The following is a 26,207-nucleotide window of genomic DNA, read 5'->3' on the forward strand; positions in this document are numbered from 1 at the left end:
AGCCACTGTTCTGCTAGCCTATGGATTGATGAGTGACAAGGACCAAAGATACAAGAAAAGGGAAAAGAAGAAGGCAGTGGTTGATAGGGAAGAGGCAAATCCCCAAGACTTCATTGTGGAGATCAACGAGATTAATGCCAACATCTAGGATGTCTGGTTCACCTGTCCTAGCCCCAAGTTTTGGTCTAGTTCGACCTAGGTTCTGGTCTGAGGCAAGTCCGCCTGTGTGTCTAGCCAGGGTCCGTGACCACGGGGGCTAGTCCGAACTGGTTGGACCAAGTTCAAACTCGGGCCAGACCTGAGCGAATTTTGTCGGACCACAAGCACACCAAGCAGAAAAGTGACGCCAAACAATATTTTTTTGCAAATTTTATAATATTTTGACATCAACCACCCTAAAAAGTGGATTTTAAATGATTTATGTTGGGTTTTATGTCTCATTTGGTGTGCAAACAGATTGTTTTCTCTTGAGTTGGAGCAAATACGTAATTGAGCAAAAGTTTGGTTGAACAAGAGAGAGTTGGAAGATCGCTTTGTGAAGCTTGATCAAGTGTTTGTGCTTCATTCCTACTCCTTTGTAAAGCTTCTATTGGGTGAAAGAGGTAAGTTTTTTTTCATTTTATTTTGTCTTTGTTTTATTTTTTAAGATTTTTTCATTTATCTTTGATTCATAATTGTCCAAAAGATCTACCTTTTTTTTTTCCATTCTCTTGTTTTTATTATGAATATGTATAAAATTTATTGCCATAGGAACTACAATGCCATCTACCTTTTCCTCCATAGTCAATAATGAACAACAACCAAATTTTGATACTCCTTTGTCGAAGTGTGTTGATATTATAAGACCCCTTCCAGATGGTGGGGGATTCCATTGGAAATGTCTAGGTTGTGATAAAGAAGGGAATAGTTCAGATTTTAGGGTGGTAAGCCATTTTTTGTGGAAAACCTGGAAGAGGAGTCGAGAAATGCCCTGGAAAAAAAATGCTCCTATACCAAATGAGACAGTATTAACATATATCATGGAGCATGAAGAGACTAAAGAGAGAGAAGCACATAGACGGAATATGCCCATTAAAAAAAAATCAAAGGGAATGCAGTCCCCATCTTTGAATATTATGATAGAAGACCACCCCTTTTATACTACGCAGCTAAGACTGACACTGAAACTCAAGCACCCATTCCACGCAAAAGAAAGGGGCCTTTGGAAACTTCATTTCAAAATGAGAGCCAAGACATTGCCAACAAAGATATAGCAAGATGTATACATGCAAATGGGTTGCCTTTTAGTGTTGTTTGCTCTACATACTGGAAGAAGATGCTGAAAAGTGTCAATGAAGCTCCAAAAGGTATAAGGGCCCCGGTTATGACAGATACGCAACACCTTGCTGGAAAGAGAGGTCAAGGGGGTTGAAGATGTATTGAAGCCCATAAGGGATTCATGGATTGAGACAAGGGTATCCATTGTTTCAGACGGGTGGAAAGATTCAAGAAACTATCTCTTGATCAATGTCATAACGGTGTCCCCTAAAGGGGCAATGTTTTTGAAATTCATGGATTGTGAGGGGCAAGTACAAGATGGGCAATAGTGGGACCTAGTAATGTTGTTCAAGTCATAACGAACAACGCAAAGAATTGTAGAGTTGCTGGTTTGTTGGTTGAAGAGCGATATCAGCATATCTTTTGGACACCTTGTGCGGTTCACTCACTCAATCTTATGCTACAAAATATTGGGAATAAAATTGGGTGGATCAAAAATGTGTATGCAGAGGCTGAGGATATCCAGATGTTCATCACAAACCACGACGTCTCAAGGAATTTTCAGACTATTCTCAAATTTGGAGCTATTGAAGGTAAATGAACTTAAATTAGTAATTTAATTTAAAAAAATTAAAATTAGTATTTTACATTTTCTGATTTTCATAATTTGATTGTGTAATGTGCATTCTTTTTACATGTTTGTCTCTAATTAATTGTATTTTTTTCCTTTAATTTCTATTACAAGTTGTTGAGACCCGTTTTGCATCTAACTTAATCATCTTGAGAGGACTTGTGAAAGTAAAGGCGGCACTTTGCAATATGGTGATCAGCAATAATTGGTCTATATGGAAGCAAAGCAGCAGTGAGAGGGCAGCAAAAATTAGTTTATGGATATTCGATGACTCGTGGTGGGAAAATGTGGAGTGTCTCATTCGCTTCACTGAACCCATTATGGGATTGCTTCGCTACACTGACATGGATAGGCCATGCATTGGAGAGGTGTATAATGGCATCGATTCAATGCTTGAGAAGATGAAGAAAATCATAAATGACAAAGAGCAAGACCCTAAGGAGACCTTCTTCAAACAATTGCAAGCAATTATTGTAGAACAATGGAACAAGATGACCACTCCTCTACATCTTCTTGCCTATGCATTGACACCAAAATATTATAGCAACCAATTTCTTGATATGCCGAGAAGGTTCCACCATATAGAGATTTAGAAGTGTCTGATGGGTACAAGGCAACATTCCTTAGACTCTTTCCTGATGATAATATGCGAGATTTGATTTCAAATGAGTTCATAGAGTTTGTGAAAGCAAGAGGTCTAAGTATTGATGCTCTTCGTCATCAATTTAAGAAGGATGCTCCCTAGCCAACAATTCCAATTGTTGGAGCCCCTCACCATCAAAATTATATCACAAGTAAGTTTTATTTATAATTTTAATTTACATTTTCTTCATAAGTTACTAGTAATTTTAAAACAATAACAATACAGTTTTAATTGTTTACTTTGTCTTGTCTTCATTGGTTGCTAGTTCATTTGCATCAAAAAGAAATTGGAGCACATATTCTTTCATCCACTCAGTAAAGCACAATAGGTTGAATTCAAAAAGAGCAAAGAGCTTAGTATAGTGCATTCCAACTTGTGTCTCCTTTCACACAAGCAAAATGAATACAAAGAAGGGGAGTCAATGATCTGGGATATGAATGTAGAGCATATGGACTTGGATGCTTCCACTTCTCAGGTTGCAATTGCTGCATTGGAGGACTTAAACAGCCAAAATGTTATTGGTGCAAATGATCCCATTGGCCTTGGCAGTATTTGTGAACTAATGCCATTGAAGAAAAACAAGAAGAAGAATGCATTAGATGATTTAAACTTAGTATAAAGTTCCAATTGTTGCAAGTTGAATTTTGAAACAATGATACTGGAACTTGATATTATCATTTTTATATTTTGATGTTGAACTTGAAGTATATGATGCTATGTTGGTATGATCATGATGCTCCGATTACAAGTTTATGGTGTTTTTGTTGTTTATATGATATTATGTGACATTCTAATCTTAATTCATGCTTATAGACTGCATATATATATATATATATATATATAAGTTGTCGGTTCAGGTTCGGGCACCGGTTCGGGTTCAAATAACCAATACACCGATACAGCAAAATTTTGAAAAGGGGTTTGGGTTCGTTGGATTCATTAGTACAAAAACATATATATATATATATATATATATAGAGAGAGAGAGAGAGAGATGCAGCCTATAAGCATGAATTAAGATTAGCATGTCACATAGCATCATATAAACAACATAAACTTGTAATCATAGCATCATGATCATACCATAACAGTATCACATACATCACCTTTAATATCAAAATGACAAAATATTCAAGTATCATTGTTTCAACTTTCAACGATTATTAGTTTAGTTTCTTATTATTATTTCAACAATTATTAGTTTAGTTTATTAATATTCAAGTTTCATTGTTTCAACTTTTCACTTGCTTGTAGTCATGTTGCTTGTGTGAAATGAGCAAGTTAATGTTTTAAAAATCACTTTTAGGGTTATATTTTAATTTTTTATGTGGTGGATTTCAAAAAATATTAAATTTTGCAAAAGCAATACACCATTTTTGGGCCATCAGAAACCTGGTTCGACCTGGATCCTCTTGGGTTTGACCTGGGTCCTCTTGGGTTCAACCTGGTCCAAACAGGCTTGTGAATCACAGCCTTGTCCGGACCACAGGCGGACCAGACCAGGACCGGACCTGACCAGTAGATGTTTTTGTACTAACGAACCCAAACCTTATTTCAAAATTTTGCCATACCGGCAAATCGGTTCTTCAAACCTGAACCCAAACCGGCAACCTAGGCCAGTGCGAGGAATGCCATGAGGGAGATGGTTCAATTGTTAAGAGTAATGATCCAACAACAAAGTGTTGATAGGCCCATTCAAAATGATGCTGAAGGCAGCAGTTCGGGTGGAAGAAAAGCTTCAGTTGGTGGTAAAAGAGCTTCAGCTAATGGTAGCAGAGCTTCAATTAATGCCATGACCTTCAAGGCTAAATTTCTTGACAAAGAAACAGCTGAAGGTAATGGGGAAGAACAACCTAATCTAGAGGAAGACACAACAAGACTTCATGATGCATACCATGCCCTAAGCACTATTATTTGTGCAAATCTGACTTTCAAGGACTATTATGAGATGAAGAAAGCAACTGGGCATGAGAGGAAAGGGTTTAAAGAAAGAAAGGACATCCAACAGCAATTGGGAAATATTACTATCCCAATTTTTAATGGATCTAGGAGCTCATCAGCAAGAGATTGGTTGCAAAAACTAGAAACATGTTTCTCATTGAATCCAATGCTTGAGGAAGAGGCTTTCAAATTTGCCACCTTGCATCTTGAAGGTGTGGCTCACAAACGGTGTTACCATGGCCTGGTAACCCAAGGGCATGATTCAATCACTACCTTGGAAGACTTCAGCCAAAGATTGATGGAGAGGTTTGATAGGAAGGATCCAAAAACTTATTTTAGAGAGTTAGCACGGCTGAAGCAAGAAGATAAGATGGAAGATTACTCAACAAAATTTCAGATGCTAGCAATACTAATTTCTGATGTTTCAGAAAAAAAGCTTATGGTCTTCTTTATAGAAGGCCAGGCTTAACCCCTCAAAGGGTTAGTAAGAGCATTTAACCCAAGCACTTTACAAGAAGCCATCAAAAGGGCTTTGAGTTTTGAAGATTCAGTGAATAAAGATAGATGATGTTTCAAGCAAACAACTCATATGCTATCAAAGAAGCCTCCTCAGAAGAGTACAATACCACCTAAGACAAATACAGTGGAGATGTCTAAAAATGAGTTGAGAACAAAAATATTATGTTTCACATGCAGAGAATCAGAGCCACCAGGTCATAGATGTTTGGGAAAGGGGCAGATACATTATATTGAGGTCATTCACGATGAAGACACAGATCACAAGGCAACAAGGAAAGATTTGGATTCAAATCTGCAGTCGCTTTAGGGCAAGCAAAAACCAGGACAAGCAGACTATAATGAACCTACTTAGACTCTAGGTAGGCCAGGACATCCTTTTGTATTATTTTAATAATAAATGCAATTATTAATATTTTATCCCTAAGGCCAACTTGAATTATATAAGGAAATATTATTAATATTTTAGATGATTATTTTTAATATTTGTTGGGCCAACCTGTTCTGACCAATGCCTATATATGACGCACAAGGATTCAATTAAGATCATCAAAAAAATTATATTGCTTTAGGCACGATCTGCTCTTCCTGGGACGAAATCCTCAGGGAGCATTCTCAGGTGGGACAACATCCCTACCTGACTATCCTTTCTTTTGTGCAGCATTGAAGAAGGGAAATTGAGAGGCTCACAAAAGAACAAACCTCAGGAGCATCAACAACACAGGACAGGAAGAATCAGAAATATTCAATCCCTCAGATCCATCGGCAGCCGCAACCACAGTGAATTCAAATCGTGATCCATCCGACTAGCTGTATGGGAATTGTTTATCAGACTTTGATATTCATACAATCTCTGATTTAAATGCAGATGTAGGGCAGACTTAGGTTCTGTAGATAAAAGTCCTATATTCTGAAACTAGAGTCTATTCTCTGTAACTGAAATATATATCTGATGGAAAAATCTTGAAATATGAGTACATTGTATTCTGGAATATTGCCCTCTTAGACGTCTCTATCTTGCAATCAGTTCTAATTTTCTATTATATATCCATAAACCAATTGTGTTTTTGGATTCATTTTGAGGCTCAGAATTAAATTAATATGGTAATATTTAGTTATAATGGTCAAATAAGTTGTTAGGATAAAGGAATATTCTTTATTCTTTTGGCTCATCTACTTCTCTTAGTTGTTGATCTTATCCATATCAGATAAATCATTTGTAACTCTTATTTAAGGAGACTTTTACTCCTTTGTTAATATCGAATATCTTGGTAATCATTCTCTGTGTCATTACTTTTCATAATAATAATACGAAACTTCCAGACTCCCACGTCATAATTAATACTGTTCATTTCTGCTAAGTCTGGTAGCAACTACAAGCATGCATGCAAAATTATGTGATAGGAATATGAACATAATTTTCAATTCTAGCAACATTAAGGTACTGTGCCCTACATTTCATAAAAGTAAGAAACTTAATTAAATGTCAAATGCTTAGGAATCAAACTCAATCATTGTGGCACTTCAGGTGCTTGTGCTTTGTTTGCTAGACTTTTTCATTTGAATTGAATCAAAAACCATTGCAAATTTGGAACATGTAGATGTTAATATTATAGTGGCAAAAGAGAGCATAATAGAACTTGTGAAGATGACAGAATGCAATCTTCATGTCTATAATTAACCAAACCCCTTAAAATGGAAAACTTGCAACTGCCACCTCTTCCCTATTTGATATAATACTACAACCTAACAAGCTCATATTTTGAGAACGATTTAACCTACCTCATCAGCAGTCAAAAGGAGAACATCACTCATGCGTAAAATCCTTCTGAGTGTCTGTTGTTGCTCAGGAGTCCCATGAAGAAGGGACTTGTTACGTGGTCCTGGATCAAAAAAGATCGCAGTCCCTGCAACCCTTGCACATTCAAGCATAGAAACAATTAAACCAGGGGAAATCTCATCAAAAAGAAATCCGTTGCAGAACAGAACCTTGGACTGCTTAATCACTCCCTCTGCTTTTGCAGATAATTTACTGATCCATTTAAAAGCAGGCTCCTTGTTGAAATCAAATCGACTGCAAGAAAAAGAATAACAAAAACTTTAGAGAAAAAGAAAAGATGAAAATATCCCATGAAAGGAAAAAAAAGTGCATTGCATCCATAAATCAGTCAGTAATTTCATTCTCGTTTTTCCATTTTTCAGACATATTCGGAAGAAATAAATGCAAGAAAATTACAATTTTCTAAGCCAGTAAAACTATAACAAATGAAAAGCCTCAAGATAAAAGACAGCATTATTAAAAGCTGAACGGTACGAATATAAGTATCAAATAAAGCAAAAATGTTCGAATACAATTAAATAAATGAAAGAATCATATCTACTGATCCATGCCAGGGCATATATCTGGGACAGCAAAACATTTCCCCTGATTTTGGGATCATGAAGGGGATAGCTGGGTTATAGAGAATAATACACACAAATAGATATAGCACACACACACACCCAGACCGAGTGCACGCAGTAAAATTAAATAAAAATATATATTTTAATAATTTCCATTTGCATAATTATAAAGAAATGAAATTCAAATAACACCCTTAACGAGCAAGTTTGAACACTGAAAACCAAAATCAATCTCTCGTATAACAATTAAAATCAGTTAATACAAATATAGCAATTTTATTCTGCTATTAGCCATGACAAGTCACAAAATGCTTGGCTGCAACATTAAGCATCACCCTCGATAATCAGAGATGCCATTCGATGCATATCCCGTGATTCCCAAAAGCTCATCATCTACATTGGACTCTAAATCAGCTATCTCCTCCTACAAGGCCCCAACCAATTGTGGATGTCCCTATTGGTCTTCATCAACCTGTATCAACTCATAGAATTCCACTTTCCTTGTACTTGTGCATCTTCAATTTATGAGGTGCAAGGCACTGTGTTCAACACATAGCTTCTACAGTGTCCTAGAAGTAAGCATGTTCCTCTTGATAGAGTGGAAAAACCATGTGGAAATATTCCTTGGTTGAAAAAATAACAACCTATGAAAAGTGAATAGCAAGCACATCTAGCATCATCAGGCCGCCCTCATCTAGCCACTACCATCCTTTTGAATCATACAATAAAGTGAGTCAACCCTCCCTCATCATGTTGTAGTTTGTAAGACAATTGAATGTATTCCACGCAACCTAAATGCACAAAGCCTCCTCTATACTGTACATATTCGCAAAGAACTTAAATTATACTTTATTTGCCTCCCCATCCTCTATACTGTACATATTCGCGAAGGACTTAAATTATACTTTATTTACCTCCCCATCCTTTATACTGTACATATCATTTAGTTTGTACCACAAAGTTCGCTAAATTTTGCTGCAAAAACTCAAAATTTGCCTAACTTAATAAAAAGGCAACATATCTGTCAAAAATTGCCCAAAAGAATCTTACAGCACACTTTTACAAGCAAACCCTCAATAAACAATATTGCTAAGGTTTTGACTTTTATTGAAGAAAAATGAAATATTCACATGCACTAGGGCTTTTCATTTGTATTTTTTAAACCCATGACTGCCATTGCCAATCCAAAATAGCATTTATTGTGATTTTCTATGGCTTGGGCCCTATACAATATTTGTTATTTGTCATAATCTCAGCCCTCATAAGATTTGTTGTTCTTCACTTCATCTCTAGCCTCTAATGATTATATTTTATAGATGCCTATGTAAACACTGGTGTGCATGCTAGAAAGTGGAACGCTATTGTGTGTTGCCCTTGGCAAATGTCAAATGTCATTGCCATCAATGGCTCTTGCGCCTAATGTTTTCACACACCCACTCTTAATATATTTTAAACTTAGACTTTATCATATTTTTTAACCTTGAATTAAAATTTCAATAATGCTTTTTTATGTTGTATTATTAAAAATTAATTTTATAATGTTTTACAATTTTATCCCATTTTGTTTAATTTATTATTTTTAGTTTTATAAGTATTTTGCTTTTTATATTTACAGATTTTATAAAATTTTAGGAATTTTTTATTAGTTTTTATTATTTTACTTCTAATAGGTTCTAAAATTTATTTACTTAATTCAATTTTGACCTTTAATTTTTATGATATTTCTTGATTAATTTATAATTTTCTATTTAGTTTTTATTAATTAATATCCATTTGTGTTTTTTAAAAATAAATTCTATTATTTCTGGTTGACAAACTTGTTCTAAATATTTTCTTCACCAAAACTTGAACATCAACCTTGTGACATAATCTATAAGTACTTTCACAACATGTGTGGAGCCAACCTCCCTTGTAGTGTCCTTCAAATTCTGAAACTGAAATTATAAAGGCGTTGGGTGTTACAAAGTATAAGAAAGGAAAAAGACATATTGAAATGCCACTTATACTTAAATGTTATATTTCATGTGTATATTCTGGTGAAGAGAAGGAAACTGACCTGAAAAAACAAAAAATGATAATTTTTTGACATGTTTGGGCCTCTTTTTTTAGTCTAGCCGAGTTTTTTAAAGAAACTCGCCGAGTTTTTGCAAAAAACTCGGCGATTACTAAGCGGGTTTTTTGCAAAAACTCGGCAAGTTTTTGTTGCGAGTTAAAGTCATAAAAACTCACAGAGCTCAAAAACTCGCCGAGTTTTTTGAAACTCGCCAAATACTCTGCAAGTGTGCCATCTATGGGGCCCAGAATAATATCCCACCTTCTATCACCAATAGTGGAAATATTGGATGCATCTACGATCTTATTTGAAAGGAGTCACCAATAATTAAAACAACAGTAATCCTAGTATTCCTATGCCAAACTATTAATACTCCATATGAACATTAAGATATCGGCAGATATAAAGTATACGGCAATCATATGATGGAGCGGACTATTAGTGAAAGAAAATTTAATATATTTCTCAGCTCTTATTAAGTTCACCAATAAAATGCAAATCTCCAATTGATACACTCAAAAATACAATAACAATTAAACCCGTCACATATCAATATATCAATCCTTATTTCTGATTCTAATAGGAAACCTCTACAAATTTGTCTCCAATGGAGACTTCACAAGTTTGGCAAATGTAGACTCTGTCACGAATCCACTCACGGGAAGAGCCAGATTTTCATCCAACACTTTTACTAAACTCCTGAAGGTTTTCGTCTCCAGAAAGCATAAAATGCTTATCAAATCCCAAGCATGCCCTTGCTACAACCTGTTGTGACCATTTCACACATCGCCCCATCGCAAATGGGGACCCCCTCTTTTTTTTGCTTGTTTTTCGCTCGTTTTCGCTTTCGTTTTTAGGGTTTTGTTAGTTAGTTAGTTGTCTGGATTTAGGGCCAAGCCTTAGGGTTTTAAATTCTGCCTTTTCAAGCCAAAATCCAGTCGTTTTTGAGAGCTTTTGAGCTTCCTTTTCTAGGATGCAAATTTTGAATGCAATGAATTCGCCAAAATGGTCTAATTTTCAATTGGAATGTTAATGCAGAGCTTAGATTTGTCTAAGTGTTGGATGTCAATGCGAATTTTTTTCCGATTGAATATTTTGACCAAATTTTGACTTTTTTTGATTTTGACCCTGGGCATTGGAATTGGTTTGTTTTCGCCTCGTGAAGTGTTAAAATGTGAAAAATCATGTTATTTTGGCCTGTAGGAGCAAAATCGCTCCTGTCCCTCAGTGAAGGACGGGAGCTCATTTTCAAATATCTCATCATCCCTGCAGAGTCCAGACAAATTTTACGTTTGAAGTGATGGAGAACGACGAGATCTTTCCATTGAATATAAATTGAAGATTTTTATAAGCACAGAAATGCCTCCAGGAGGAAAATCGCTCCTGTCCCTCAGTGAAGGACCGGAGCTACAATTCAAATTTCGCCTTGTCCTTGCAAGATTTCGAAAACTTAATGATTTGAGGACGTCCAAGGGAGGATGCTTTGCCAAATGAATATAATTTGATATGCAAAAACGAAGGAGAATGGCCTATATTGACCAAATCGCTCCTGTCCCTCTCCAAGGGACCAGGGCGAGGTACCTTGTAGCTCTCGTCCCTCTCCCAGGGACCAGAGCGATTTCCTTCATTATGCAAAATCCAGACAAAGGTCAAGGCAAGTTTACGTTCAAAAACAAGGGAAAACATGAGATAAATGCGTTGAATATAAATTGAAGATTTTTGGGACGTCCATAATAGTGTTAAATGCCTAGTTCGCTCCTGTCCCTCAGGAAGGGACCAGAGCGATTTTTGATATAATTGCTTTTTTTGCAAAGTTACAAACAATGTCAAGGCATGAACGAATAGAGTGAAGAAGGACGAGTCCGTTGAATATAAACTTGGAACCTGGCAAAGTGAGATGAAGGCCACAAGGGGAGGATCACTCTTGTCCCTCTCCAAGGGACCAGGGCGATACAATGGTGATGATACTTCCTACGCAAGTTCAAGGTCGTTCCTCCAAAGTTCAAGGTCGACACAAGTCAAGACAAGGTGGCGAGGGACGTTTCAAGGCATTTTCAATCGAACGCAAGCATCAAGGTCGTCGCATTGAAGGGATTTGCACTCTAAGACCCAGGATCGCTCCTGTCCCTCAGGAAGGGACCAGAGCGATATTTCCATTAAGTCATCGATTTCAAAAGACAAGCAAGTGTTAAGCTACCAAGAGGATCGAAAGGACGTCATTACACGCATTGAAGATAATTGCAAGTTGATAAAAACAAGAACAAGCTCACAATGTTGAACTTCGCTCCTGTCCCTCAGGAAGGGACCAGAGCGATATTGAGTGTATTGATCAATTCATGCAAAATTACGTTGAGTCAAAGTTTTTTCAAGGTCACACGAGGTTCAAGACATCTTTTTAAAAGTGATATTCAAGGGTTTTTAACGTCCAAATGTTATTAATCAAGCTAAGGAGTCTATATCGCTCTTGTCCTTTGGACAAGGACCAAGGCGATTATTGCAAAAACACTCATACTCCTTCAAAGGCAAGTCAAGGCGAGGATGGACGAGGTAAAAAGACATTATTTCGAAGACGATAAACAATGAACCATGGTCAAATGTTACCAACTTGAGCTCAAAACGGAGAAAAGACATGGATCGCTCCTGTCCCTCTCCAAGGGACAAGGGCGATGTTAGGCAAAACACATGATATTCTTTGAAAATCACGTTAAGACAAGGACGCACAAGGTTTTAAATGGCATTTGGAAGATGATACAAGGAAAGGATCGTATCAAAATGGAGAATTTCAAGCAAAAACCTTAGGATCGCTCCTGTCCCTCTCCAAGGGACCAGGGCGATAATGGTCATGAGATGCACTTGTTCGCACAAGAAAGAAATTCAAGCTTGAAGGACCCAACAAACATCGCAAAATCAACGTGGAGATGAGGACCTTGGACGTAAAAATTGCAAGAGTCATGACAAAGTTGATGGATCGCTCCTGTCCCTCAGCCAGGGACCAGGGCGATGAGGTACGTATCTTCCCACTTTTTCATTTTTGGGCGCTAAACAAACATTTTTGAATTTATTTAAATGCTAAAATTCGATAAGTTTTGAAAATTCAATTAAATGGCATTTAAATATTGCGCTTGATATTAATTAAATTATTTTGCCTTGTAAAAAATCGAAATTCCCATTTAAAAAACGCCAGGCATTAATAGTTAATTATTTAATTAATATAAAAATCGATTTGAGCGCCCAATTAGGCAAGTCGGCCTTGTTATTTTATTGCAAATCATTTAAAAAATGGTTTTATTTTGTCAAGTCGGCCTAAGGGGTGAAAGGATGAGCGCGCTATAAAAGGGGAGTGAGAGATTTCATTTTCACACAATCATTTTGTTTTTTATCCTTCATGCGAATTGAGGAAAGCAAAGGTGGTGCGAAGTGTGCTTGAAGGGTGGAGTGCGAATTGCGTTGAAGACCAAAGGTGGTGCGAGTTTCATTCATCCAAGGGTGGCGCTTAGTTATCAAAAGGTTGTGCGAACTTGAGGATCCATTTAAGACCAAAGGTGGTGCGAGTTTCATTCATCCAAGGGTGGCGCTTAGTTATCAAAAGGTTGTGCGAACTTGAGGATCCATTTAAGACCACGTCAAAGGCGATAATTGAAGATCACGTTCTCTCCAGAGGTGGCGAAGTCAATTTTGAGGAGATCATATTGAAGATTATTTTATACCTCAATTTTTGCCTAAGCGAATTTCGTTTTTGCATTTTAGAGTTAGCTCTCTATCGAGGTATGGCGATTTAATTATTATTGTTTTATTCATTCATCGTCATATTTCAAATTTTGAAATTTTGAAATTTTGAATCTCTTAGCTCAATCGTTGTTTTTTAGGAAATGATAACTCTAGAGACTTATCATGAGGTTTCCTAAAAACTTTTCTCTCTTATTTACGCTATTTATTGCAAAATCTATTTCTTATAATGAAATGTTGTGTAGGTATGGCGACCCCAAAGGCGGGAGCATCCACCAGCCGCTCGGCTCTCATGAAAGAAGATCAGAAGACCGAAGAAGTGGAGACCAAGATCGTGTCAAAGTGGAGCAACATTGGAGATACAAACTTGGGGAACTTTAGCACGAAGAAGTTCCGAGAGGTCCCTTACATCGGCAAGCCATCACCTGTCGCCCGGAGAATAATAGAGAGTGGCATCATTAAGGCGGCCGGTTTTCCTCCAGCTATTCAGTGCCACGAGTTGATGATCGAGTGTGCCCGTCATTACAATCCACAGTCCAGGACAATTGTGTCCAACGAGGGAAACACTTTGGCGTACCTTTCAGAGGAAGCCATAAGTGAAGCCTTCCATCTTCCAGAGCACAGGGACATGATATATAAGAGCATTGAAGGAGCCAGATCAGTGTACGATGATGATCCAGATGCTTGCCTAAGCATAATCAACAAGAACTGGCTACTTAAGAGTCGTCCCCGTCTGAGCAAAGTACCGAACACACCACACAGGATTGATTTCCAAGAGGAATACAGAGATTTGATTACCATGCTCAACAGAATTACATGAGCACCTCATGCCTTCTATTTTGAGAAATGGATGTTTTACTTCATCCAGGTGATTGTTCAAGGAAAGGGTACGATACATTGGGCTAGGATAATTAGCCATTGCTTAGACGTACAGTTGAGGAGACTCAGGGCTACTAAGTCCTTCCACATGAGTTCATACGTCATCTATGCCTTAATCAGGAGCGTTGAGTACGCAGGACTACCTCACAGAGGAGTGATTGGAAGAGGACCCGGCGAGGTCAGAGCTTGTGAATCCTATACCTACTTGCATCATCCACCAGGGAAGAACTACAAATTAGTCAATGATACTTTCACGATGAACATCACAAGGACGTTGCAAGGAGGGATTCACAACAGATTATCTCAGGATGCCCAGGAATTCATCAAGAGGTACGGTGCTTGGTTCATTCAGTTTCCCAAGTTCACTTACATTAGAGTGCATGGATGTCCTTTACCTCCATACATGTTGCCGAGGTACCCGACAGATAGAATTGTGTTACTTGAAGTAACAAGGCAGTTGGCAGCATATGTGAAGGCATTCAGACACAGACATCAGAATGGAGTTCAGGTACCTATTATTTTGGGTAATTCAGTTGAGGTATGTCCCAATGTCTCAGCCATGGATGACGCAGAGAAGGAGTTAGCCTTGTATCCTTTTTCATCTTTTGCTTGGAGGAATAGTTTTGATCCACATGGACATTTAGAGGAGACGGTCGGTAGAAGATTTAGACATGAGCACCAGATTGAAGATTTTATGATGAATCTCCTAGATGATCTCGAAGTGAAACGAAGGATACATTCTAGATTGCCTTTGGATTTCATCAGGAAATGTAAGATTTACAGAGTGGCCGACCAAGCTCAGGACAACGGCAGGCACGTCCAATCTTCATATGATAGAGAAAGCAAAACAATAAGTTTGAATTGGAATGAGCCCGAGGCCGTGGATTTAGATGATTTGATGGCACCAGTCTTGTCTTGTACTCGCAGATGGGTAGACGTTCAGCATCAGAAGTTGAGAGAACAAGGCATAGCTATGTCTTTTACTTTGGAAGAAAAACCAGCTGAAGGTGGAGCCAGTGTTAGTGAAGGCAATCCTAATCCTAGGAATTCAGGTGAAGGTAACCTTCGATGTGCCAGTGAGGGCAATCTCCATTCAAGAGGTTCGAAGAGAAAGGAAAGATCAGAAAAGAAAGAGTCTTCCAAGAAAAAGCAAGGTGCCAACAAAGATCAAACACCAGGTACTTCTTCCAGACCAGAGGATAGAACAGTTCGAGTGGAAGAGTCCATGGAATCGATGGTACAGAATGACAGACAGGAGGAAGGACAGGCACAGCATGTTTCATCCGATGGATCTCTCCAAGACTATGATTTAGAAGAGGATAACGAAGTAACATCTCCTCCCAGACAAGAAGAAATAGTACATAAAGAAATTCAAGTTCAAGAGACAAGATCGAATATCCCAGATTGGTTGAAGGAAAGATTGACTAAGGTGATCGTAATTGAGGACGAGGACAGTGCAATTGATTTAGAGAGCCTCGTGGGACGTTCACATATGACAACAGAGAAGAAGAAGGCTACAAAGATGTCCAAGATGATTCGAGATGAGACTGGATCTAGAAAACTGCAGATAGCTACACCGGCAGCAGACAAATATGAGGGTGAGATCCTAGCAGAAGACTATCATATACAGACTATTGAGTTAGGACCATCCACAGCAGAGCAGACTTTAGATGATGCCACCGACACATTTGAGGCATTGAAGGACAAGCTTAGAGAAGAAGTGGAAAAGAATAGAAAGCTTGAGAAAGAGGTCGGTGCATGGAGGACATATTTCAGTCATATCAATGAACCTTTGGGACGTCAGGATCCAGTTAGATCACCAGTGCAGGCATTGCCCCTTCAATCGATCAATGAAGCAGAAAGATTCAGGAACCTGGTCCAGCGTACATGTAGTTGGATGGATAGATCTCACACGGTGGCCATTGAGTTTGTTACAAGGATGTCGAAGATCACCCATCAGGCTATCCAAGTTCTTGAGATTATTCACAGATTGATGGCAACAGTAGCTGCATTTGCCCATACCAAGGACGTTGTCATCCCTGTCTTGAAAGTTATAAGACACACATCCAGAAGAATTTTAGCGCAGGAGAGGGTCTTAGAGGGTGATTCTCACAGTTTGTTTCAGTGGTCAACCTTACTCCATATAAAGAGTGTTCTCTTCGAGGACATCAGTGTTAGATGTGGTCAAGTTGAGGAGGTGATCAATCCGATCCAGGATAGAGTATTTGAGGTACTTCGTACCATTCTTGGCAGAAGGATCGAGGTCGAGACAGATGTGGATTTACAAGAATTTGAGGATAGAATCACGATCATCTTTCGCAAGGACGCAGATGTTACAGATGAGCAGTATGATCAAATGTATGCCACCATGCTCCTGATTGATAGAACGAAGGAACTTGAACCTACTTGGGACGCAGCTCTTCTAGATGCATTTGATCAGGTTATCCACTTAGAAGAGAGTATCAAGAATCTTCCCGAGATTCCAAACACAGAAATCGAAGGAATCGTGACAAAATTCATTGCATATGCTAAGAAAGAGAATTGGAAAGGGAATAAGATTCTAGATGAAAGGTTGTTACAGATGACATGACATCTTATTTCTCATTGGTTGATACCTCCTAGATTTTTGTGCCAAATTTAATATTTGGCTATGTATTTAATGTTGTTCAGTAAAAAGGAGGTCATTTGTAACAAACCCTAATTAGGGTTTAGGTGTCATGATCTTGTCCATTGATTTATTTTCAATCTGGACCTTTCATTGTAACTGGGGATGCTATTTATACCCCCATTTTTCATTTCATTTGGTAATAGTGAATAGTGTAAGAGATAATAGTTGATGTAATAGAAGAGAGATTAGAGTTAGAAGCAATTTTTATTTTGTAGCAAGATTGAGTCTTGAAGAGAGAAATTCAAGCAATTGTTGTATATGATGACTTGGAAATCAATAAAATATTGAAGTTATGGTGTTTTGTTGCAAATTACTTAAGTTATCTTCATGGTTGTTGGATGTACTTGAATCACGCTCAATCAAAGTAGTTTGTTAATTTGAAAGACTAAGTGTGAGATTTGATATTTGGTGGGATTCGCAATCCAAACCACTAGCTTCTTGCTGATTGTAGGAACACCTTGCGTGGTCAACTGGAAAACATTTTGAGTCCTTAACCTTCAAGCATTCTCGTATCTAGGATATGTACCTTCGTAGTAGTGTCCTTGGTCTTTGATGCATTGAACACCATTATTACCTTAGAAGATCGCACTAATTTCAATTGAGTTGTTATCTTATGGCAAAATTGAAGTTGGTTGAGTCTTGCCAAATCTCATTCATGCTAAGTCGTTCATAGGGTTAGGCTAGATTAGACTTCCTTAAACCCTGTCCTTTGCCATTTTTTGAAAGTTCCTTTTTAGTTTAGTAGAATCTTCGAGCCTTTGGAATCCGTAAGACGCCTTGGAGGAAACAGCAAATCACATCATACCACTAAAAAAGCTTGTCCACACGTGGAGACCCCACTAAAAGAACCTTGGAGTCCATCTAACTGATCCTTTTTGCAGATCTTCAGCAGTTAGAGACTATTTTCTCAAGAGAGGATAAGATGCCTGTCGGTATTTTATTCTGTGTATGATTGTGTACAAAATACACGTCAACACAACCCTAGGACCTTATAAAGCCCTCCACGAAACATCTAGAAGATCAAGCCAACTGAAAAACTTTATTAAATAAAGTGACCTTATAATAATATTTAATTATTTTATTGTTATTTAATTAAATTAAATTAATATTAAATCATCGAATGAATATTTTTTTTATATTTTGATAACTTAATAAAAATCAATTTAATTAAATGACACTTAAAAATTGGGGAAATTATAGTACTCTCGGCCCAAACATTGCTTGTCCTCAAGCAATTCTCTGCTGCACCACCAAGATCCCAAACTAGCCATATGAAAAATATTACATCATTCCGCTGCTCCACTCTGACGCAACCAATAATGCCGAATTCTGCAGCTCTAATATCCTGAAGCATTCCCACTATCAAGCTGATTGATGGATCTCAAATCATCACAGTCATGCCAAGGAAAACTAGAAGGGCAAAAGTCCCTTATCATGTCACCAATGCCCAATGTCCATCCAAGTTTGTATGAGTTCCTAACGATGGGATCAATGATCATCCTAAGTGCATAATCACTCGTGATAATATACCAAGTGCTGCTGTTATAAATGAGGACAGCATCTATTCGACTTAGAATCTCACACCAAGTGAAGCAATAAGTACCTCCAATGACGATGGAAGATAGGAGTTAAGCAATAAGCCAACCTTCAATAAGAGGAAGATGATACAATCCTTTCCAACTCCTCCAATCAGCTGATGTCCCTGAAATCTTTGTGTTGTCATCTTGCCATGTATCAAGGCTCCGTTGAGACTTATCCACTCCAAGTAAATGCCACACAACATGAAGTACATTGATTATGCATACTTCATACCCTGAAAATTGAGCAACTTCACACTCCAATAGTGTCTCATGAGGTGGAAGAGTAACAATAGCTTCTCCAAGAGTGTCTACATGATTAAACAAAGCTGAATCACTAATGGTCCCATCCATTTTCACTCCTTTATAAGCTGGCCCAAAAAAAGTACGCTCTACCATGAAAGCCTCTAGGAGAGATAACTCCTCAAACTCTCCACGAATGACCAAAGGTCCAACCAAGAAATTTGTGCCTCCCTCCACAAATGTAGATATAACACTAGTGGCTGATCCACCAAGTGCGTGCTCAGCTATTCCATCCTCCTCTATGATTTGGGCCTTCAATGGATTCTCTAAAAGACGAAACTCATGAACCTTATAATGTGTAGAAATAAAAAAATTTGAACCATATCTCTTCCCATGTCCACACAAATTTGAATGATCCTCTTGTAAGTAGTGTCTTGCTTGGGCAGTCAGCCACTTGGCCTTCCTATCTCTTTGTAGCCATCAATCAGATGTACTTTGTGACTTCTTAACATCCTCCAATGTATGATGCACAAAATCAGAACCTTTGTGAGTTGAATCTTCAATACATTCCTTGCACAAAATTTGATTGCCCATATTGGGAGACTCCTCAATACCGTCATCCTCATATGAAGTGGCTGTTGTCACATGATTATGCCAAGGTGAGGAACTGTTGTTGTCAAGCGAAAAATCAGAATGGCAGTCATACCTTTCTGTAGTGTCCTCACGAGCCTAAAACACTCCCTCCTTTGTTGAGGGTTCTCCATCAAGCACTGCTCCTAGATATGTCTCTAACTGAAGATCACACCTCCATCCTCTTGGCTATCATGTTCATAGTTGTGCCATTGATTTTTGTTGTCCCAAAGTGTGTACCGCACCAAAAACCATTCTCCTCAAGGTTGTCAACAGTTCCAACTAAAATACTGTTGTCAACAATTGAAAAATCAGAATTTTCCGAATTTAGGGCAGCAACGTGTCCAACCAAGAAGTCATCCTCTCCAAGATGAGATGTCAAAACACAAGGACGTCTATTCCATTCTAAATCAAGAATAATTTTTCTCCCAAGTGCACCACTATCATCTGTTGATGGCCCACAAGGAGTATAAACAATCTTCTCTCCTTTAATCATAGTTTGAGCCTTCATTGCAACTTCTTCACTAAGAGGTTCCTCTTCAACAAAGGCTGATCCAAAAAAAGTATCCAACTGAAAATTGTTGCAAACTAAATCCTCTTCTCTATGAAGATCCTCCATCCCTTCTACAATTTTAGTAATTTCCTCTTCCTTATGTGTGGCTGCATCAATTTTAGTAACTTCTACATTTTCATCTTCTTTTCTTTTTAATGCATTAAAATATATCTCATCAAGCTGAAGGCAATGATCTCTATCCAGAATTAGGTGTATGTAATTTAATTTCATCATAAACAAAACTTCTTTTTGAACCTGTAAAAATGCAAGAGATAGTTCTCCTTGAATCTTCCAACAATAATCTGCCAGCATCTTATGAGTGTCATCAACGTGAGCTAGGACAGCAACAATCATGTCTTTGTTTACCCTCATTTGACCTTCCAAGTGATGTGACTCTTGAAGACTAAAATTTTCAAACAAATGTTCTGACTTGCCTTCATAATCATGCCATTCAAAAGCAGCTTCCTTCATAAAATGTCTATCACCACAACAGTAAGTAGAATCATTTACCTCATGCTCTTCTTCAACTGCTGATGCAAAATCAGACTGTGAGAAGTCTGAATTTCATCTTTAACTTTATACTTATCAATCCATTTGAGTGTTACATCCCACTTGTGCCATACTTGATTTTGTGCAGTATTTACGCCTTGATACATGTTAACCCTAGTGCATTTTTGATATACTTGTATGATGAATAATGTGCCTAGTTTTTTGCTTTAAATGATGAATTTGTTCAGATAATTATGCATATGTGAATGATGATAATTATGCTTTCTATGATGATTTGCTGTACTTTGATTGATTAAATTGATGAAATTGCAGTTAACAATATGATATCATGTTTCACTTCTGTCATGAATTATTAATTGTCAGAACTAGACAAGATTGGATCTAACCAATTTCTGTGGGCCAAGTGTGTGCAGGAGACCGTCGTCCTCCACGAAAGGAGGGAAAGTATCATCAGGGCGGGAGGTGAAAGGAAGGAAAGGACTCAATGCCATTTCAAACCCCTAACCTAAGCCAAGTAAACCTATGTTGATCTTGTCAAACCTTGTTAGCCAGTGCGCTAGGTAACTTGGTAGATCAGTGCAAAGAATTTAGGGTTTATAACCCTAGGGTTTGTCGCTTCTCGAGATAATTATTAATTATTTCATTAATTATCAATCAAGTTGGTTGGGACTAATGTTACTTTTATTATATAAATATATATATTTATGTATATGTATATATATGTTACATATATATCCTATACGAGTACCTGGGTACGAGAGTACGTATACATGATCATATACGTACTACTGCAGTTAGGTATTCGTAGGGAGTATAGGTTGCCTATATATAGATATACATAAATATGTATATTTAATCAATTTATAACTTGTATGGCAATGTTTATTTTTAATTAAATAAATTATCATTTGTCAACTTCTATTGGCAACTCTACAATTTAGTAATAAAATGAGAGGGGTAAACATATAATTAACCTCTCCTAAAAATAAAAATAAAAAAAAATTACTAGTCGAATTGGCTTGGTATGCATTTTAATAAATCTTACTTTATCGCCACCTTACTTAATGAATATCGAGCATAAAGAAGGTTAAAAAAAAAATAATTAAAGTAGAAAGGGAATTAAACTATTATGTCGCCATGCTAAATACATGAGATATCGGGCATTTGAAAGAATAAAACAAAAAAGTTAAGGAAAAAACACCTCATTATTTTCGACAAAGAGAAAATATTTTTCACGAGAGAGCTTCTTCAGGAAGCCTAGAAAGTGCAAAACGCGTGAGGGCTGCAATCACGTGAATCCTGAAGCTGAATTGTGAATCCACATGGTATTAGGGCGTGGCAATGAGGAAAAACGTTTTGGCAAATACATAAGCGAAAAAGGAATGGAAAAGGATTCATTCTTTCTTCATTTTTCATCTTGGATGGCAAGAACTATTGAGACATGGACCAGCTAGGACTCGAACCTAGGACCTTCCATATGCTGCTGGAGTGCTCTACCACTGAGCTACTAGCCCCTCTTGGACCATTCCATCGTCGGTCCAGGTGTGGCTTATTTCCAACACCAACACCCCCCCTTAAGCCACACCTCTCGTGTGTTTGGGGCTTCTAGCCTAGACCTGGCTCTGATACCATGTTGAGACATGGACCAGCTAGGACTCGAACCTAGGACCTTCCATATGCTGTTGGAGTGCTCTACCACTGAGCTACTGGCCCCTTTTGGACCAGTCCATCGTCGGTCCGGGTGTGGCTGATTTCCAACACCAACAAGAACAAGGGTTTGGCTCTGCGAATTCTCTTTTCTGCTATGCGTTTCCAGGACCAAGGGTTGGGCAAGAACTTGGTTGCAGGAATACATTCCAAGAGCTTATTTTCCTTCTTTCACAGGTCATGTATTATTACTAACCTGGGATTATGGGTTACATCTCTCCATTTCTCATTTAGTCTGAAATTAATGTTATGGGAACGGAAAGAAAGGAAATACTAAGCTATATGTTTCAAATTATTTCAAATTATGGATGGATTTTCTTTTAAAAAAGAAATGGGGAAAAACTTCTAAAAACCCCATGGCAGATTTTGCTAATTTCTAAGTGTGCTCAGTCTGGAGCAAGTGTAGAGAATCCTTTGTTTATTTAAAAAAAAAAAGAAGTTAAAACTGCTGTAATTTCAAAAAAAAAGATATACGTCTATACTTGCCGTGGAATGAAAGGTTATTTTTATACATATTTTCTGTATATATATATATATATATATATATATATATATATATATATATATATATATATATATATATATATATATATATATGAGACATTCTGCTATATGGGACAGCAGTGCTGTATCTGTGCATCCAATATTTTAAAAAAAAAACAGGGGTTTAGAATAAACTGGTAGAGATAAACCAGCTGGAATAATATTATAACAACAGTACTTTATACTTTTAGACTGAAACATTTCAATTAAACCTGGAAAACCTGCTAGATTTGTTCCTTATATATATTTCAGATTTGCAGAAACCTTATGTTGGATAAGGCTCTAATAGTTTGCAACTATAAGAGAATTGGATATTATGTACTGCTGTAACTAGGCTGTTAGTTTCTTTGAACAGCAAAACCCTGTTTCCTTCATAAAAAATTGTGAGCAAATTATCGTTAATGGAGTTCTTTAATAGAACTCCTAACTCTTCATTACTTCAATGATGGGTTAGAGTATTAGCCTCTTGAAGGGAGCAGTCCATTCTTTTTCTGTTATAAAGAGAAAGAGGGGGCGGTGGGGGGGGCTGTTAACTTGCATCACTGCTTTCTTACAAACTAAGCGAATAAGGGTGTATGTAGTGTTATATACATACTTACATACATATACCACATGTATAAGTACTTGCATATACATGGCTGTGTGTGTGTGTAAGCATGGAAGTGTAATACTACATACCGGTATATTTATAATATACAGATTGAATTCTTAAACTGCGAAATAAACTGAAAACAATTATAACCGCAGTGTCCCTCAGTTTAGAATCGGAAACTTGCATAGTCTCATGTTTAGAAGACTGTTGACACCTTAATCAAAATTCCTCAGTTTTGCTTAAACCTAAACAAACCGATCAGCAAAGTCAAATACACTATCTAATTGAGATTACCCTCCTGGTTATTAAACTAACCTATACCCTAGCCTAGGAAGGCAGTGGGTAGAAGAGCACTGTGTACATGATGCAGTTAGCATCACTATTGGGAGTTCATTCTCAAGAGGCCCGGACAATAGAGACATGTCCGGCAAAATATTTTCCATACTTAGGAATTGTACGTACAATTGGCAGCTCTTATGCCCCCTAACTTCCCAAGCCAGGGATTCAGTTGATACATTTTAAAACATTGCAGTTAGAATGAGGAAGAAATTAATGATAACACTTAGAATACTAAAACTGTATCCATTGAACGCTAATACAAAAGTTGGGCCTTAGTTCCCCTTTTGAGTTCAGTTGAACTCCTAAAACCTAGACTTATTGCGGAGAAGGGTGAGATCATTGACAACACGTTAATTCGTGCTTACAGTGTAAAACCTTGGCCAAGGTGGTGTTGCATAATCCATGCACTCGTCCGATCTTTAGCACCAGATACACCCCTAGTCAGAGCGTCATACTAGTAGGGAGTTACCCTTAGTGTATGACCGACTAAGAGTGTAGGTCCTAACACGAAGTCTCATATGGCATTGAGTTCTCTTTTTTCCTTTACCTCCCTGCGAAGGGCCGGGCCAATCCAGATGGATATGGCACGGGGGACTAGATAGTTCGTGGTTGGGCGGAAAAGCGCCCTAATGATACTTTCCCTTCTCACCAATATCATGACAGAGTTTGAAATTCAGAATTTAGCATCAGTTGAAAAGTACTCTCTAAACCCTATCTCTCTTTAATTTCATGCAAAGTTATTTATTTCTTAATTTTACATGTATGCTTAAATTTAGTTCAACGTAATTAATCTTTCAGTTCCTGTTATTCTTGTTCCTGTTTTAAAAAAAAAAATTTAAAATCCTACTTGCTATGTTATGTTAACGGCTATAATTGCAACAGTTAGATTATTTGAATTGATATCTCTTTTAAATTTCTAGTATGTTACATTGAGTGTCCTCAATGCAAGGTTTTGTTGTAACGTATTCACACATCGCCCCATTGCAAATGGGGACCCCTACTTTCTGCTTTCTAGGGTTTGTTTTTTTAGGTCTTTTAGGTTCTTGTCTATTAGCCTTTGCACTTTGAGAGTTGTGAGAGGGATCATTAAGATAGCAGGCTCTGCTTGAGCTAGGGTGAGTCAGTAGATGGTCTAGGTTAGGGTTTTTTTGAAAGCCTTCCCTAGGTCAAGTTTTGCTCTTATTTCTAGGTGTGACTAGCCTGAGTTTGAAGAGGTCAGTGAAGTTTTGTGAGTGTCATCTTTGAGAGTTTAAGATTGGTCCAATAGGTGAAAGATGAAGCCTTAGGTATGATTTGGTGTGAAGATGACTTATTTATCCTCTGGGAACGCCTTGTGCAAGGCCAGACTTGGTGAGATAAGCAAGAAAGGTCAAGAAACTTGGCTAATCAGGAATTTCGCTTCTGACCCTTCCAAAGGGTCCAGAGCGAAATTTCACAAGGGACCTAAGATTTGACCTAAGTCAGTGAGTGGTTGAGCAAATTTGCAAAGATATGAAAGGAAATGCATCAAAGGGTTGAGTCTAGGGCGAAGTCAAGTCAAATTCAAGGTAAATTGAGCCAAGAAGAGGAATTTCTCTCTAACCCTTCCAAAGGGTCCAAAGCGAATTCCTCTATAAGACACTCCACCTTGACCCAAACTAGGAACTAGCTCATTCCCAGGCATTAGTGAAGGCAAAACACTCATTTGGATGAGGAAATGTGGGAAATGAAGTCAAAATTTGAGCTCAAGGAGGAATTTTGCTCCTGACCCTTCCAAAGGGTCCAGAGTGAAATACATATAATGTTGATATTAATTAGGGAAAGGGCGGATTCAAATTGCCTTAGGCAACATTGGAATCCGCCCAAATAAGGTCTGGCCCCTCTTCCCTCTAACGTGGCCCTATCACCCACACTATAACAAATAAACACTCAGCGCACTATCCAATAGGGCCAACCCTATTAACAAGGCAGATAAAAGGAAATAATTGAAAGTTTAATTATTGAAAAGCTGACCCAGTTAAGGAGTTCGCTCCATATAAATAAAAGATCAAGATTCATTTGTTAATCAATCAATTCAATCTGCTTCCTCATGCGAAACCTACATGCCTAATGCGAACTCCAAGAAATCACAAGAGATTTGCACTTAAAGCAATCTGCATATTGAACGTGGTGCGAAATACATGATAGCTACAGCAACATACATATATTGGAGGTGCGAAATCATGACAGCAACAGCAACATACATCTGCCATTAGAAGGAGGTGCGAAATCCATCACAAGGAATCAGTGAACTTCTTAAAGGTCTGCAATTAAAGCAATCTGCATATTGAACGTGGTGCGAAATACATGATAGCTACAGCAACATACATATATAGGAGGTGCAAAATCATGACAGCAACAGCAACATACATCTGCCATTAGAAGGAGGTGCGAAATCCACCACAAGGAATCAGTGAACTTCTTAAAGGTCTGCAATTTAGGTTAAGACAACATCAGCATCCATCTCCCACATAATAGCAAGTAAATGTTGAAGGCAACCACCGTGATCTACCATACCTCCAGTGACAGCAAAATCTGAACCTACAAAGCACATGAGATAAGTGTTATAACTATAATCCATAATCAGATCTGAGGATCTTTTCTGGCTGGGTTTTTCCTCCTCCTAGGAGGTTTTCCCAGGGTAATTGTGTCTTGTCTCAATTTCTTTATTTTCTTTGCTGTGTTAAATCTGAAACTATAAATCTCTAAATCTAATGAATCTAATTAGTAAATAAATTCTGATTTTCTGAGTCTTAGTTAATCTAAAAGTGTTAAAAT

General features: G+C 37.7%; 1 protein-coding gene across 2 annotated transcripts in view; it reads right to left on the reverse strand.

Annotated features, from left to right (window-relative positions):
• Positions 1–26,207, reverse strand: part of LOC131037517 (uncharacterized) — a 114,179-nt gene that overhangs the window by 16,621 nt on the left and 71,351 nt on the right. For both annotated transcript variants that reach the window (XM_057969676.2, XM_059207399.1), the window contains exon 3: positions 6,771–7,062. In XM_057969676.2, the coding sequence (XP_057825659.2) occupies positions 6,771–7,062 (292 nt within the window). The remainder of the gene's footprint in view (positions 1–6,770; positions 7,063–26,207) is intronic.

This window comes from Cryptomeria japonica, chromosome 6 (genome assembly GCF_030272615.1).
Source record: "Cryptomeria japonica chromosome 6, Sugi_1.0, whole genome shotgun sequence".
Lineage (NCBI taxonomy): Eukaryota > Viridiplantae > Streptophyta > Pinopsida > Cupressales > Cupressaceae > Cryptomeria > Cryptomeria japonica.